General features: G+C 30.1%; 2 protein-coding genes across 9 annotated transcripts in view; one reads left to right on the top strand and one right to left on the bottom strand.

Moving 5' to 3' along the window:
- Nucleotides 1-238: 238 nt before the first annotated feature.
- On the top strand, nt 239-10,095 carry LOC126897788 (uncharacterized). Of its 2 annotated transcripts, XM_050671669.1 has the most exons (4): nt 323-337; nt 402-456; nt 568-601; nt 6,432-10,095. In XM_050671669.1, the coding sequence occupies exon 4, from the start codon at nt 6,476-6,478 to the stop codon at nt 9,551-9,553; it is 3,078 nt and encodes a 1,025-aa protein (XP_050527626.1). In that variant the 5' UTR covers nt 323-337; nt 402-456; nt 568-601; nt 6,432-6,475; the 3' UTR covers nt 9,554-10,095. The 2 variants fall into 2 exon arrangements, with proteins under 2 accessions (XP_050527618.1, XP_050527626.1); XM_050671661.1 differs by lacking the exon at nt 568-601 and having other exon boundaries at nt 239-337.
- LOC126898037 (alpha-tocopherol transfer protein-like) overlaps nt 5,567-17,941 on the bottom strand; it is a 30,282-nt gene continuing 17,907 nt past the window's right edge. For 4 of the 7 annotated variants that reach the window (XR_007702222.1, XR_007702224.1, XR_007702219.1 and 1 more), the window contains one exon: nt 17,209-17,907. The gene's annotated coding sequence lies outside the window, so the exon portion shown is untranslated. Of the gene's footprint in view, nt 5,828-5,950; nt 6,069-17,208; nt 17,908-17,941 lie in introns of those variants that run through there. The other 3 variants (XR_007702225.1, XR_007702223.1, XR_007702220.1) reach the window with 3 other exon arrangements.

The following is a 17,941-nucleotide window of genomic DNA, read 5'->3' on the forward strand; positions in this document are numbered from 1 at the left end:
TAATATTATTATTCTTAATACTTCACTGAAGTACATTTTTATTTCATTTTGTCATAAAAAAATATAAGTATAATGTTGTATTTGTACTATAAATTTGACTTTTTTTATTAAATGAATTGTTTATGGCAGCTGTATTTAACATGTATATGAATAGTTTAATTAAAAATAATTATTTTTTATAATGTATAACTTAATATTTTCTTAAAATGTGCTTTTTAAATTAAAAAATATAAAAGTAGAAATAAATTAAGTATTTTTTTATTATTTATATACACTAATGTAACCAAAAAAATTGCCATTATTTAATCAGAATTTAACACTTAGATTAAAAATGAAGGTAAGTATATTCTATATCTGAAATGTTTTTATAATATCTTAATATTTTTTTTATTTTATAATAGAATGGTCAACTGATTACTCTTTTGTTAACAATATCTTGTCTTTTATTTAACGAAGGTAAATAATATATTACATTATTTATGATTAATAATTTTGTTAGTAATAATAAATTCATAACTTTTTAAAAAATGAACAAAATAAAATAATATTTTTATATTAATACTATAGGTATTATTTATAACCTAACGGTTGAAAAAAAAAGGTATTATAGTATTTACTCTTTCTTTTGATATATTCTTTTGATAATCTGACCTTTATCAACTCACTGGGGCAATTCAAATTACAAACTTTTGCACAAAAAGTTTTTATTTTTAGCTTAAATTTTGTAATTATTCCGAATATACTGTGTCTTTTAAACATAAGTTAAATTAAAGTTTATGTTACGTAATATAAATTAAAAAAAAAAATTTGTTAGGTACCTTATCTTATATGTGTAAATTTTCGATTTCATGCTTTTTTTTCGACTATATCTATCTATAAAATTCTAAAAATTGTATGGATCAACTTGAATTGCTTTTATAAATACTTTATATTTACCCCTTTCATCGAGCATACTTCTTTTTTTTATCAAACTATTTCCTTTTATACAGAGGGTATTCAAAACTTGAGACATACAAACTTTTTATATAATGTACGAATATAAAACTTATTCAACTTACCTTTAGAAAACGTTCCGGGAAGACTACGTTCTTTAAACATATGTTAAATTAAAGCTTATATTACATACTATATGTTAAAAATAATAATTTTTTTCCAATGAATTATTTTCTATATTTATACAGTTCACGTCGGAAGTTAGACAAAAAATATTATTTTAATATAAAAATTGTCATTTTTTAAGATGTTACTTTTACTTAAATTGGTCATAAATTGTTTGTACTAATATCCAAAAAAAATAATTTTTAAAAAAGTTATAGTTTTTATTTTTATGAAACTGTGGTATTTAAATAGATTCTATAATTGAAATATTCAGAACCATATTCCGTATAGTTATATCCTATAGTTACATTGTATAGTGTACTAATATTCAAAAATATTTCGGGCCTAGTTTTACCTATGATTTTGTCTGCTGTTTTTTTGTTGAATTTCATTGAATCTAGATTTCTTTGGTTATTATTTTTTTATACGTAAATACTCGTTTTTTACTAATTAGTAATTATATTAGAGGTGTTATAAAAAATCTAAATGTAGATTTAAAAACAATGCAAAAATTAGTTTTAAAAAAGTATATTTTTGTTATTAATTCTTTATAGATAAGAGTAGACCAAATTAATATAAATTATTTTCTACAACAAATTTTTTAAAACTTCTCTGTAAAAATTATATATTTTATTATTAAATATAAAATTATGGAATATAAATATCATGCTAAATTTAACTATAATAAGTATATATTCATATATTATACTTATAAATTAATGAACTTCTAACCAAGATATAACTAATAAAATAGAAGTTCATGTTACTTTTGGAATAATCTACCAATTTTAGATTCGTTAAAGAAGCTGAGAAGGTATTAATTTTACTATGAAGTTTTCGTTTACTATCACCACTTTCTTATTATCTCTTTAACTTTAACTTCCTATAACTTTTTGAAAAATGTATGGATTAATGCAATTTTTTAGCTTCAATGCGAAGCTAAGAAGGTATTGGTTTTACTATGATGTTTTTTTTTTTATGTCTGTTGCCACTTTTTCTCAGCTCTCACTGGACCGATTTCTTTCAAAAGTACGTCAAAAGATCACAAATCGTATCTAGTTGGAGACATTACCCTTAAAAATTGAAAAATTTTCCCTCGTTCCCCGAAAATGGGTGGAATATCCAAAAAAATTACATATTTTAAAAATTGATAAATTTTGTCATTTTTTTACTTTTTTTTCTTAAAACTTCCATAACTTTTTGAAAAATAAACAAATCAACATAATTTTTTTTTCTACTAAAACCTTAGATATTTCCCTATTGTTTGATATCAATTTGTTGAAAATTTAACACTTAACCTGCTTATGGGGAGGATTTAAAACAGCAACTTTTTTACAAAAACTAACTTTTTCAACTTAATTTTTGAAAATGTTCCGGAAATACTGCATCCTTTAAACATATATCAAATTAAAGCTTATTTTATGTGCTATAAAATGAAAAAAAAAAAATTTGTCCCGACACTTTATCTTCTATGCGCAAATAGCTACCGTATTCAAAAATATGCTATTTTTCTATTAAAATTCTAGGTTTTGTATTTTATTTTATTTTAAATTATCTTATTAGGAGAATATATTGACTTTAATGAATATTATATAATTTAATTGACATAGAATAAAGGTCATAAGACATAAGAAATTAAACTTATTAAATTTTTTTTACTTTTTTAAAGTCGAAAAAGTAATTTTTAAATTTGAGTCATCTTAAATAGCCAATTTTTTAGCTTCGATGAGAATTTTTTATGTAAATACTAATCTTTAATAATATTAAAACTTAGAAGTGATAGAAAAAGTCTAATTGCAGATTTGAAATCATCGCGAAAAGTTGATTTAGAATGGTATACTTTTTTTACTGATGAAAGTTCCTTGTAGTTCAATGCATTTATTTATAGTAACAAACAGTTTTTATTGAAATTTATTGTATCAAGCCCTTTGAATTTTTATACACGTAAAAATAAAGCAAAACACAACTTCTTTATTATTTTTATAATTGCTCCGTTTAAATTACAATATTAAATTATTGAATATAAATTTCATACTAAATTTAATAATTATAATTAGTATTTATTCATATATTATATTTTAAAATTAAAGAACTACTAATTAGGTTATAATCAAAGAAATAAGAGTTGATGTTGCTTTTGGAATAATCCACCAATTTCTCTAAACGAAATACTATCTACAGATTTGCATCGAAGCGTTTATTATGATAGTGATTTTAATCACTGTCAAATATCATCTGTACTTGTTCCATCTATGCCTTGTCTACACTGTGCCTCGACCCCACTGTGCTACCGTTTTTAGTTATTAGTCTTTATTTTTAGCTTCGATGCGAAGCTGAGAAGGTATTGGTTTTACTAAGATGTGTTTTTTTTTTTTGTGTCTGTTACCACTTTTTCTCAGCTCTCACCGAACCGATTTCTTTCAATGATACGTCAAAAGATCACAAATCGTATCTAGTCGAAGACATTACCCTTAAAAATTGAAAAAATTTCCCTCGTTCCCCGTAAATGAGGGAAACCTCCGAAAAAATTACAAATTTAAAAATCGCTAATTTTCGAAATATTTTCAATTTTTTTTACTAAAAACTGCCGTAACTTTTTTAAAAATGAACATATCAATATAATTCTTTTTTTTTGTAGATGCATGATGTCTTTACCTATCATTTGGTATATTTTTTTTATAAACTGACTTTTTACAGGGGGGGATTCAAGATGACAACTTTTTCACAAAAAATTGACTTTTTCAACTTAAATTTTGAAAGTGTTCCGGAAAGTCTGACACTTTTATATATATCTTAAATTAAAGCTAATGTAATCTACTTTATTATGGAAAAAAAAAATTTCGGACTTTATTTTGTCTTCACGGTGAAAATGGCTACCAAATGCTATTATTGTGTGAAAATTCTCAATTTTATTTTTTACATTTTTAACTTTATAATGCTATAACTTATTGAAAAGTGTATTGATCAATATAATTTTTTTATGGGAAATACTATTTTTTAATAATCCCTTTTTCATTCGACATACTTTATCTTAATCAGGATATTAATAAGGAACTAGCAGTTTATGAAGCTTTTGGAATAATCCACCAATTTTTTAAAATTAAACACTATCTAAAGATTTGCATCGAAGCGTTTTTTTTTTATAGTGATTTTAATCACTGTCAGATATCATTATACTTGATCCAACTATGCCACGTCACCACTGTGCCGCGACCCCATTGTGCTGGGTTTTTTTTATTATCAGTTATTTACATAACCGTTTTTTAAAATTTGAACTTGTTTCAATATTTTCATTAATTATTTGAAAATCCGGAGAATTGAAGTTATTTTTAAGTTATAGTTATATTTTGTAATAAGTCTATTTCTTTATAATCTCTATCATCGGAAAAAGTTACAATTTTTTATTTTTAGCTCCCTCTATAAAAATATTGAATATCAATATTGAAATGGGTCATATTTACCCCCACGCGACTTGTAACGTTATAATTTTTTTTTGGACTTGTATTTTTTTCAAAATATCGTTTTATCGTAAATGCAATGTTATAATCGATATAATATTGTGGAATTGAAATTATGTGGATCTACTACCGACTGTGCAATTAAGTTTTAAAAATAAATAATCTATTGAAAATTTCCACTACTCGATGATACGGAACAATAAGAACAAAACATGTAATAAATACATAGCGTATATTAAACAGTAAGCAAACATTTTTGGGAGAAAAATCAATGTTCAACAGATTCCGAATAATTCTATATACTCGTATCATAATAATTAAATGTATTGCAATATTAATAATAAAAAAATTCAATTCAGAAAAATGATTATATAAATGTAAATTAAATAAATATAAGTCGTGTTTGAGCTCATAGAAATACAAGAAAAATTAATTAAAATACATTTTCTAATAGTAAAAGCATTTGTTTTGCGTCTTAAAAATAAGATTTTGCAGTTAAAATAATTTTTTTACAAACCAAAATTTTTTAATGAATTTTTGAGAATTAAGTTTTTTTTTTCGTAATATAATTTTTAGCAATGCACATAATTTTGTAATTTATTTACTTTTAATTTTTATTTATATATCATATAGTAACAAATAATGTGTTTGAATTAAAAAAAATGAAATTTTTTATACATATTTTATACTTTTTTAGAATTGGAGTCTGATAGACCCCACGTGACTATGAACGTTAAAAATAGGTACGCGCCTGCTAAAGGGTTGGGTTTATTAAGATCAATTTTTTTATTAGAAGATTCCTTTAGAATTAAATGTTTTACTTCTAGACTTAATTTATCATCAATATCCTCTTTTTTAATAACACCATTATAGTATCTAGTTAATCTAAATCTGAATTCGTCTACTATCGCAGTAAAATCTAATTTTAAATTTTCACAAATAATTATTAACTCAGATTTCTTAAAAATATATTTAGTGCTTCACTTATTGATTATAAATAAAAACACTAATTTATATAACAGAAAAAATGTAGACGGTTTATTGTTTAAACACTAAGAAAATTTATATAAAAATTATAATAATGCACTACGTGTACTTAACTACTTAACCGATTAATTGACGACTAGCTAACTAACTGATTGATGTTATTGTTACGTCGCGCCGTTTTATATTGTGTGGAGTTCTAGAAGATTCTCTTATGGAATAATATAAATATCAGTTAATCTCTTTATAGAGTTATTTATTTCAGATTCTCTGATATGTTTCATATCCTATTATAAACAAAAAAATTCAAACAAAATTAGTGCTGAGTTAATACTAACATAAAAAATTCCTAAAATGGCATAAAAACTTTATTAAAAACTTAATTAAATAGTCAGATCAATAGTACTAACCTTGATATTTGACCTGGTTGAAATAAGAAACTCTATTACAATACAAGTGTAATCTCAGAGTCGTGTGCTCGAGCCGCTAGCTGGGCGCCACTTTGTTGTATCTTAAATTGAAACAACCCTAGTGTAAAATAAATATACACTTGTTAAAAGCAGTCACATACATAATATAAAATGATAGTTGAAGTAGTTTTAGATTCCTTCATTACAAAAATGTTTCAATTTTCTTATTTTTTAATATCCTTACATACAAAATATTATAATTCATTAAAAATGGGAACATGACTTAATATGTTTAAAAATAATAATAATTTGTATAAGCCTAAATCATTGTTTCAATTTATTAAAAATAATAAAATTGTAAATAAACTGCATTTCTGTTAAATATAGATGTTTGAAAATATTCTAGATTACTAAAAATATAAATAATACATATATAAACATTATAATAAATTACAAATTAATAACAATTGTCCTCATATAGCGATTCAATTTTTGGATGATGTAATATGCGAATTTGAAAAAGGTATGACGAGTAAAGCAGCTACAAATGGTGACTTGGAATTTTTAAAATATGCTCATGAAAATGGATGTCCATGGGATAAAGATACGACTATAGAAGCTGCTGCAAATGGTAAATTAGAATGTTTAAAATATGCTCATGAAAATGAATGCTTGTGGGATGAAACTACAACAAAAGAAGCTGCTTTGAATGGTAAATTGGAATGTTTAAAATATGCCCACGAAAAAGGGTGTCCATGGGATGAAAGCACAACAATAGAAGCTGCTGCAAATGGTAATTTAGAATGTCTAAAATATGCTCATGAAAATGAATGTCCATGGGATGAAAGAACAACAGATGCAGCTGCAATGTATAATAATATTGAATGCTTAAAATATGCTATTGAAAATGGCTGTGAATGGAATCAATTCAATGTCGTGTTAAGTGCTATTAAAAATGATAATATAGAAATTTTTAAATATTCTTATGAAAATTTACATGAATTAAATAATGTTGTAACTTATATAGCTGCCTTTGAAGGTAGTATAGAAATTTTAAAATACGCACATAAAAATGGATGCTCGTGGGATGAAAGAACAACAGAAGAAGCGGCTAAAAATGGTAATTTAGAATGCTTAAAATATGCTCATGAAAATGAATGTCCATGGGATGAAAGAACAACAGATGCAGCTGCAATGTATAATAATATTGAATGCTTAAAATATGCTATTGAAAATGGTTGTGAATGCAATAAATTCAATATTGTAGTCAGTGCTATTAAACACGGGAATTTAGAAATGTTAAAATATGCCTATGAAAATAGATGTCCGTGGGATGAAGACACAACACTAGCAGCTGCTTTAAATGGTAATTTGGAATGTTTAAAATATGCCCACGAAAATGGATGTCCTTGGGATGAAAAAACAACAATGGCGGCTGTTGCCAATGGTAAACTAGAATGTTTAAAATATGCCCATGAAAAAGGGTGCCCATGGGATGAAAGCACAACAATAGAAGCTGCTGCCAATGGTAATTTAGAATGTCTAAAATATGCTCATGAAAATGAATGTCCATGGGATGAAAGAACAACAGATGCAGCTGCAATGTATAATAATATTGAATGCTTAAAATATGCTATTGAAAATGGCTGTGAATGCAATAAATTCAATATTGTAGTCAGTGCTATTAAACACGGGAATTTAGAAATTTTTAAATATTCTTATGAAAATTTACATGAATTAAATAATGTTGTAACTTATATAGCTGCCTTTGAAGGTAGTATAGAAATTTTAAAATACGCACATAAAAATGGATGCTCGTGGGATGAAAGAACAACAGAAGAAGCGGCTAAAAATGGTAATTTAGAATGTTTAAAATATGCTCATGAAAATGAATGTCCATGGGATGAAAGAACAACAGATGCAGCTGCAATGTATAATAATATTGAATGCTTAAAATATGCTATTGAAAATGGCTGTGAATGCAATAAATTCAATATTGTAGTCAGTGCTATTAAACACGGGAATTTAGAAATTTTTAAATATTCTTATGAAAATTTACATGAATTAAATAATGTTGTAACTTATATAGCTGCCTTTGAAGGTAGTATAGAAATTTTAAAATACGCACATAAAAATGGATGCTCGTGGGATGAAAGAACAACAGAAGAAGCGGCTAAAAATGGTAATTTAGAATGTTTAAAATATGCTCATGAAAATGAATGTCCATGGGATGAAAGAACAACAGATGCAGCTGCAATGTATAATAATATTGAATGCTTAAAATATGCTATTGAAAATGGCTGTGAATGGAATCAATTCAATGTCGTGTTAAGTACTATTAAAAATGATAATCTAGAAATATTTATATATGTTCACAAAAATTTAATCGAATTACGTAAAGTTTTCATTACTCTGGCTGCCTTTGAAGGTAGTATTAAAATTTTAAAATATGCCCATGAAAATGGTTGGCCATGGGATGAGAGAGTAACAGAAGAATCTGCTAAAAATGATAAATTAGAATGTTTAAAATATGCCCATGAAAATGGATGTCCATGGAATGAAGACACAACAGAAGCAGCTGCTTCTAATGGTAATTTGAAATGTCTAATATATGCACATGAAAATCTATGTCCGTGGGATGAAAATACAGCAGAAAAAGCTGCTTTCAATGGGCATTTAAAATGTCTACAGTATGCTCATGAAAATGGTTGTCCATGGGATGAAAGCACAACTGAAGCGGCTGCTTATAATAATAAATTTGAGTGTTTAAAATATGCACATGAGAATGGATGTCCGTGGAATGAAAGCACAACTAAAGCAGCTGCTGCTAACGGCCATTTAAAATGCTTACAGTATGCTCATGAAAATGAATGTCCGTGGGATGAAAATACAACAATAGAATCTACTGCAAATGAACATATGACATGTTTACAGTATGCTCACAATAATGGATGTCCGTGGAACGAACTCACGTCAGAAGCAGCAGCAAAAAGTAGTAGTTTAGAATTTTTAATATATGTCCATAAAAATGGTTGCAAATGGGATGAAGCTACAACTAGAGCTGCTGCAGCATTTGGTAGGTTGGAATGTTTGAAGTATGCCCACGAAAATGGATGTGTTTGGGATGAGAGTACAACTAAAGCTGCTGCATCAAGTGGTAGTTTGGACTGTTTGAAGTACGCCCATAAAAATGGATGTGCTTGGGATGAAAATATAACTAGTGCTGCTGCATTAAGTGGTAGTGTCATTTGTTTAAACTATGCCCACAAAAATGGTTGTGTTTGGAATGAGAATACAACTCTAGCTGCTGCAGCAAGTGGCTGTTTGGAGTGCTTGATATATGCTCATGAAAAGAGATGTTATTGGAATAAAAATACGATAGTTACAGCTGCTCTGCATGGTAATTTAGATTGTCTTGAATATTCCCATATACGTGGATGTGATTGGGTTGAAGGTATTACGAGAGCGGCTGCAGCAAATGGACATCTAAATTGCCTAATGTATGTCCATGAAAATGGGTGTGATTGGGACGAAGGAACAACAAGAGAGGCTGCTGCTAGTATACAAATACAAATGGATGTAAATGGGATGAAGGGACTATGAGTGGAGCTGCTGCAAATAATCATTTAAACTGCCTTGAATATAGTCATTTAAATGGGTGTGTGTGGGATGAAAGTACAACAAGACTTGCTGCTGCAAATGGTTGATTTCAGTGCTTAGTATATGCTCATGAAAATAATTGTCCTTGGAGTAGAGGAACCATTTATGAAGCTATTCAATATAATTGTACTTACATAATCAATTATGCTACAATAAATGGCTGTCCTAGTTAATTTTTTGCAGAAATAACGTTATTTGAATTTTATATAAATATATTAACTACTATTACATTTATTTTAACAATTGTTAAAATAAATTAAGTTGAGCTGTAATGCGTATCTAAGATAGTACTGATTCTATTAACAGAATTTTTGATATATTAATTTTTAAGAAATACTATTTTCTTAATTATAATTAACAGCGTCTTAGCGTTGTTGTCAATTACATTACTAACTATTTATTCCCGGATGGAAATCCAAATTTTGGGTCAATTTATTAATGTACACCTTATTTTTATTATAATATATATGTTATTAAATAGATAATTCAAGTAAATTTATCTTTTTATTGAATTTTTTCAATAATTTTGAATGTGATTATTATTTCAAGTATCAAGTAACCTAGTTTGAGGAAGATAAAAAGTTTAAAGAAACGTAATAATAACAAGTCTCCCTAATATATAATTTAATAACGGTGTAATGTACTTATACGTATATTTAAATATATAAACAATCAAAATTTAAAACATTCTGAAATTAAAATATACTTATTACGGTTATCTATGACACGTAATCCAATAAAGGTACGGGCGCACGAGTGACGCTATAACGCACTATCGCAGATATATATATGTATAACAGTATTAAATATTTAATACGGTGTATGTAATGTTAAGCCGCATGAATTAATTATTAATTAATTGATATAAGTTTATGCCAACGACAAGTATTTAATATATAATATATATATATATATATATATATATCTTTATTGTGAATCATAAGGGCACGCAGATTAATTGCGATCGCAATTACCACTAATAAAAAAGAATAAAGAAATAAAATGACATCAGAAACCGGAACCAATAATATCGACCAGTTAAGGTATACGTCGGTAACGGAACATAACGCAATATCCGTAATCCATATTCGGCGGCGGCCTTATCTCGGTGTCAAGGGCGGGGAGACAACCGATGACAACCGATTGTCATATAAATAGCTGGACAGCTGATATCGAGAGAGGCACGGGTGAGCGCCAGCATAGCGCAAAGGACGGTGCCGTGTCAACTCCCCCTCACCAAGCCATCAGCTATTTCTGACGCGGCCAGTTTTGTAAATAAATTGTCGCATCATACACAGTAGTTATAAGTAATAAACAATTGTAGACTTACCACCATGTTCCTTGTATGTGTGGATGGTCATTGATATTGCGTTTTAAGACTTACCGTATTAGACTGAAACAGTCAGTTTCATTGGCCAGGTAGAATGGACTATTCGTTCCGGTTATCCGTAACCAACGGATGATGTAAGGACCGAGGAAGAAAAAAGGAAGAAAACGCCTCGTCCGATTACTTGGGGCGAGAGGTTTCAGGAGGGGAATGAAGTAGAGGAGGAGGGCCGGGAGAGGATGGACCCGTCAGGAATGCCTCCACGGCACGACCCAGATCGTTCACATCCATGGAGCTTAGCCCCGATGTTGCTTCCCCTGGTATTGGCGTGGCTGGTGTCGGCCGTCCGAACGATGGCCGACAGCGGCGGCGGACGGGTTCTCGGTGCTGGAGTAGGCGGTGCCGGTTTGGATGGTGGACGAACTGCCGCTTCCCTCTCGCGGTCCTTCCGCTACTTAAAAGCCCGGTTGATGCGCTCCCTCCGACGTACGTCGGAGAGAGTGAGCTTCCTGTAGTCCGGGTGAGCCAGTAGTCTTCGGGCGCTGTGGGGAGGAGGTAGCACCCTCTCCCGGCACAGGCCGCGGTACCACCGGCACGGTGGCGAGGGCCCTCCTTGTCTCGCGGAGAGTAGCCGCCCGTCCGTCCCTCATTCTCCGATTGTAGAAAATGCTAGCAATCGGATCCCTAAGGATCTTCTCATGCTGCGGGGCATTCGGGCCGCCTCGACCGACGCACGGATCGCCGGAGCATGACCCAGCCGGACGAGGAAATTGCGTACCAACTCATCACGCTCGCTGGAAGCGTCCCCGTGATTTTTCTGACTTGACATGCTGACAATTAAAATAGCCCATTAGCACTACTATACATCGCGTCGTCGATGTACTCGGGCCGTAATTTGTAATTCATGTTAACTATTTTAATTTTAGACATGAGACGTGAAGTTTGCGTGGGGGAGTTTGATCTGTTAGGAACACCCCTTTGCCCACATTTTCCGCTAGTCTGGTGGGGCCCTGTCACAAGCTGTGATTTGGTTACCGGTATTACGGCCGGTGTGTCTACGCCCATACGAATGCGTATAAGTCCGTCTAACATGAAATATTCGTTGTTGTTCTTGCTGTACTCCTTATCGTTTTTCCTGGCGTTCTCCTTGAGTAATTGTTTCATGATGGATGAAAGAAACGGGTCGTCGTTTTGCCACTCTTGTATTTCGCCCCCGTAAACGGCCGTTTATCTGACGCGTCGTTTGTTTCGGTTAAGGTATAAACATTGTCAAGAGTGGCCCGCGTGTTATCCGATGTTCTCGTCGTCTATGCGTCCACTAGATTGTTCTCGAGTAACTCTTCGTCAACAGGGAGCCCCGCAGTCGGATAACGTGACAACATGTCCGGTCCTTCGTTGTGTTTCCCGGGTACATGTGTCATTGTGCGCCTGGTTTGTAACATACATTTCAGAATATTGCTCTAATGACGCTGTCGGTCGTCCAAACACTGCTTGTGTGTGCATTCGTACCCGTATATACACAACAAATGTATTATAACTGTTTTACTAAAATCGTGCGATTGTTCAATCACAGAATAAACAGTATGGACACTGATAAAAAATTACATGGTCAATATAGGGAGGTGATTAGAATCAGTCCAACATTTGTATGTAGGTAAATCAATGTGACCACTTTTTAACACTAAAATTGTGTATACCTTTTTCAAAATGTAAAGTAACAATTTTAATTACGGCATTTATGTTTTTTTATATATTTTTAACGTGTACAACACTACATAAATATTTAAGTATTTAATATATTTAAATAATATTATAATAATACGATAATTCAAATTAATGAAATAAAAACACCAAAAATAATGATTTGTGTTCAATTGAATTATACATATTTTATATATTTCATACAAAATTTTCTATAATTTTTCATTAATTTTGAATAAATTATTTTATAAAATACATTATAGTTAAATGAATACCTTCTCAACTTTGCATCGAAGCTAAAAACAAAAAAGAATCAATTAACATAATAATATTGTTTCAAAATCATTATACATGCTCACAGTGCGTATAAGAACATATATGAAATTTGAAAGGAAACCTATTAATATAATTGCAACAATAAGAAGTTAATCAATAACAATTAACTATGTTAACAATTGTTAAGATATTAAGTACAAAGCTTGACACCATTAGGTTTAATAGAAGATTTATTATGATATTATAAGGTTTGTCATCTATAAATGTCATATTTAATAGATTTTAACTATTAAGACGTGTACTGAAATTGTAAAATGTTTTCCATATTATAAATTCTAATATGAGATTTATTAGAAAAAAATTTCATTTAATATACGATATCTTAATATACTTTTTAACTATCATTCTCTATAATGTATAAAATAGCGGTTACTGCGTAAACGAAAAATTATTTGTCATTTGTTTTATTTGTAATAACAAATGTAACATCTCATACATATTCACAACGAATAAAGCAGTAATTCACGTTCGCTTATTTTTCAGGAGATCAAAAATAAAATTTATTCTCTGATTACACTCTACATGTTTATCATTTTTTTAAGTAATTTAATTCTAATACAAACTAAATTTTGGATATTTTAATGAAATTTATTATGAAAAGAATCTTTTTCTTCTTTTTGCTGCCTTTAATCCCAACTTCTTGGTGTCGACCAAGACTTCAAGAAGAATAAGACAAAAATTCAAATACCTCATTATCGCAAAATTAAATTTTTTGAGTTACTGCCTTATTCGTTGCGAATGGCGATATATTCAGTAAAATTATATCACCAAGTCAGTGTTCCTCCGTAGATAAAATAAATACAAGTAATAGTATCTTTTATTACACAAAAACTTGTCCTCTTATGCTCTTTGTGAAACGGCTACGATTCTATCATTTTTGACCAATCAAATCTAATAAAAAATATCTAAGACTCTTGACAGAGATCGCTAAATCATTTTTAATGAACAGTGTATTAAGTCATTAACGGAATTCACAACACAGATTCGTCGTGAATATTTAATATTATTTATTTAAAAAATTGTATAGTAAGTATTCATAATTGTGTAATCTTGTATAAGAAAACTAGCTTTAATTATTTTTAAATTATTCTAAGAAATATTAATTTAAAATATATTTGATAACATCCTACTTTGTTGGAAGAAATATAAATTATTATTTGTATAGATACATTAAGTATTTACCTATCATTTGGTATATATATTTTTTTTTAATCTGACCCCTCAGATGAGGGTGAGGTATTCACAATGAATACTTTTTCGCAGTACTTCCGGAACATGATAATACTTTTGGAAGTACTATATCCTTTAAACATATGATTAAAGCTTATGTTACGTACTATAAATTAAAAAAAAAAAATTTGTCCCGACGATTTATCTTCTACAAATACTTTATATATACTTCTATTATCCGACATAACTTTTTTTTAAATCTATTTCCCTATACACAGAAAGGGTTAAAAAGTTACGAAAAAAGAAAACGCGTATAGAAACTTGAACTTTTTCGACTTAATTTTTGAATATGTTCCGGAAATATTGACACATCTACATATATATATTAAATAAAATCTTATAAAATCTGCTTTACTGTGAATAAAAAAAAATTTGACCTCTAAACTTGTCTTAATGGTGGAAATGGCTATTGTATTCAATAATATTCTATTTTTGTATAATAATTTTCGTTTTTTTTATTAATTAGCAATAATATCAAAACTTAGAAGTGATAGAAAGAGTCTAATTTCAGATTTGAAAACAGTGCGAAAAGTTAATTTAGAAAAGTATATTTTTGATTCCGATGAAAGTTCCTTGTAGACATGAATGTATGTATTCATAAGTAAAAAACATAATTTTTTAATAAAGTATTGCATGAAGCCCTTTAATTTTTATAAATGTTTGTCTAGAAGTAACTAAATATACTACTTTATCATTTTTCATTATTTCTCCCTAAAAATTACAATGTTAGATTATTAAATATTAATTTCATGCTAAGTTTAATTGCTATAATAGTTATCTATTCATAAATTATACTTTTAAATCTAAGAACTATTAATAAGAATATAATTAATGAAATAAAAATTTATATTGCTTTTGTAGTTAAACAACAATTTCTTAGAATTAAAAACTATCTACAGATTTGCATCGAGCATTTTTTATGATAGTGATTTTGTAGATATTTTATATATTTTATAGATATCATCTATACTAGAGTGGCGGCGGGTATCCTGTCGTCACTGTCACCCGCCGACCAGCTCGCCGAGGAACGCGCCGCCGGGCATGAACTCCGCCGAGAACGCGGCCGATCCCTCGAAGCCGAGGACCGGTTGGCGCTCAAGCGGATGACCATGCTTCGGTGGCGGACTCGCCTCTCGGAGGAAACGACGAGAGGCGAGTGGACCAGATCCCTCATAGGACCCGATCGGCTGGACAGGTGAGTGGACCGGACTCATGTTGAGATGACATATCGTCTCACTCAAGTAATGTCCGGATACGGCTGCTTTAACGAGTACTTACACCGTATTCGTAAAGCAGCCGCGCCGATTGCCCGGGAGAGGCTGACAGCGCTCTGCACACCCTCTTCTGGTGCAAGGCGTGGTCCCAGGAACAGGACTCTTTAGAATCTCGACTAGGGTCCACGTTCCGAGTCGGGTTCATGGTGGACCTGATGTTGAGGAGCCGGGAGACGTGGAGGCTCGTCCAGGCGTTCACCGAATCCGTCTTGTTAAAGAAGGAGGAAGCGGAACGCCTGAGACAAAAGCAGCCACGCCGACCGGCACAGGAGAACCTGAGGCGCTGGTTTAGGCCAGCGCCTTAGGTATTCGTGTTTATGTTTTTGTGAATTATTTGCCTCTCTCGTAAATTCCTTCCCCCACCTCCAAGGGGGGGGACCGGGGAACGGATCCCACTCCGGGATCCGTCTAACAGGGGAGGCCACGCCATGTTGTGATGATTCACAACGTGGTGGTGTGAGTTTTAGAGACGGCGTGGACCGCCCTGAAGTAATACCTAACGGTAGTTCTAGGGCGGACCACACTTATGCCGTTCGGGTATGAAAAAAAAGATATCATCTATACTTGTCCCAACTATGCCTCGTCCATACTGTGCCGCGACCTCACTGTGCTACCGTTTTTTTTTTTGTTATTGATATGAAAAATCATTACTTAGATTTGGTTTGGGCCTATTTTTTATTAATTAGTAATAATATCAAAAATTAATGGTGAAAAAATCTAATTGCAAATTGAAAAAAGCGCGACAAATTGATAAAAAAAAAAAATTTTTGATTACGATTCCTTGTAGATCAAAGTATTTTAGGTACACTAAAGTATACTGTTTTATTTATAAATAAATTTATATTTTATAACATTGATGTTCTATATAAATAAATAACTACTTTGTTGCTTATAAGTTTTATTTTAAAAATATTATACAAATTTGTTTAGGAATTATTAATATACCAATTTCCTTATATAAACACTTTATAAAAACTACAATAAGTGGTATTTATATTCATATGAAATGAACATGATGGATATGAATTATCTTTTGACAGCTGTATTATACGTGGGCAGCCAATATCTTCCATGTTAATGACATTTACATGTGAGATATACTGTTGTAAAATGTCTCTTTTTTGTAACCCTTTTTCAAATATCTTTGTAAATTTTAACGAGTTTAAAATTTTCGGTAGTTTTTCGATTTCTACGTCTCTGTACACGTTAACATTTTGACTTTTTTCATCTGTTGGAGTTGCATGTTTTAATATCCAGTGTTGAGTAGCATAAGTGTCAGTATCCACTACAGATAGTTCTTTTATAAGAATACTCGATATTCAATCCCAATATATACTCAAAATCTGCTATTGTTGTAACCATTATTTAGTTTGTTAACTAGTACGTGCAGGATACGGATCTTATTCTAAATCTTTTGTTTTTTGAATAAACTTACACTAGATTCAATATAAGCTTCGTATTTTACAAAACCTTTAGTTTTATTAATCTTTTCTTCTAGCTGACTATATCGTAACTTAGAAGCTGAGTCTATTGCGTTGAAAGTAGTATTTAAATTTTCAATTTTAACTTCTACTCCGTGTATTTGTTCATTTATTTTTTCAATTATTTTCTGATAATTACTAAGCGTTTCGGTAATTGTTATAATATCTGTTTCTAATTTAGCTAATGTAGACTCTAGTTTGCATATTTTTTTTATTCTTTTACTTTCTAATGATGAACCAAATACATCCATTACTGTTAACGTTTACGAGTAATAAACAAATTATTTACACAGTGGACAGTAATAGAAATATTTTACATAAAGTATGATTAAATATTTAAGTTGAAAAAACCACCTTGTTGTCTCAAATCCCTAAAAAAATAAATAAATAAATTTGTAAATTAAAATACATATATATTACATACATATTATTAATTTCATTAATGACTGTTAACTTCACTCAATTTTGTAGTGTCTGTTTGCTAACGTATGAATTTGATCTTTCATTACAATGCGATTGTCATCAAATATATTTAATGCAATATTTGTACTAGTAATAGATTTGATTTCATGCTTGTAAGATCTGAATGAGTTCATTTGTCTATATCGAATATAATCTTTTGGAATATCTTCTATTCCTTGAAAGAGACACTGCTTATAAATTTCAAATCTGATATAATTGTTGACAGCATGACATGCTACTCCTTTTGTTTTGATACACTCTTTAGAGTTCTAAACATATCCATATGCCTTAGATCTTAAGGCTATATGCTCAGATATAAATTCCTCAGCGGTTTCGTCCGTAAAAGTACCCGGAATCTTACAAGGTTCAGTGCGAATGCATGGATGATCAGAGGAGTAATTTTATGTATCCAGCTTTTCATTAAAATCTGGAGTTTTGGATACATCTTCATTAAATGTTTAGTTTTTACTAAATATATCAATGAATCTAAAAACATTAAAATAGAAAATAGTAATGAATT

Source organism: Daktulosphaira vitifoliae, unplaced genomic scaffold (genome assembly GCF_025091365.1).
Source record: "Daktulosphaira vitifoliae isolate Bord-2020 unplaced genomic scaffold, ASM2509136v1 Scaffold_1, whole genome shotgun sequence".
Classification (NCBI taxonomy): Eukaryota; Metazoa; Arthropoda; class Insecta; order Hemiptera; family Phylloxeridae; genus Daktulosphaira; species Daktulosphaira vitifoliae.

Excerpts from the sequence above, each read along its gene's own strand:
- LOC126897788 (XM_050671661.1), top strand. Across the intron at positions 457-6,431 it reads TTGTCTTTTATTTAACGAAG|CGATTCAATTTTTGGATGAT; the intron begins GTAAATAATATA and ends GTCCTCATATAG.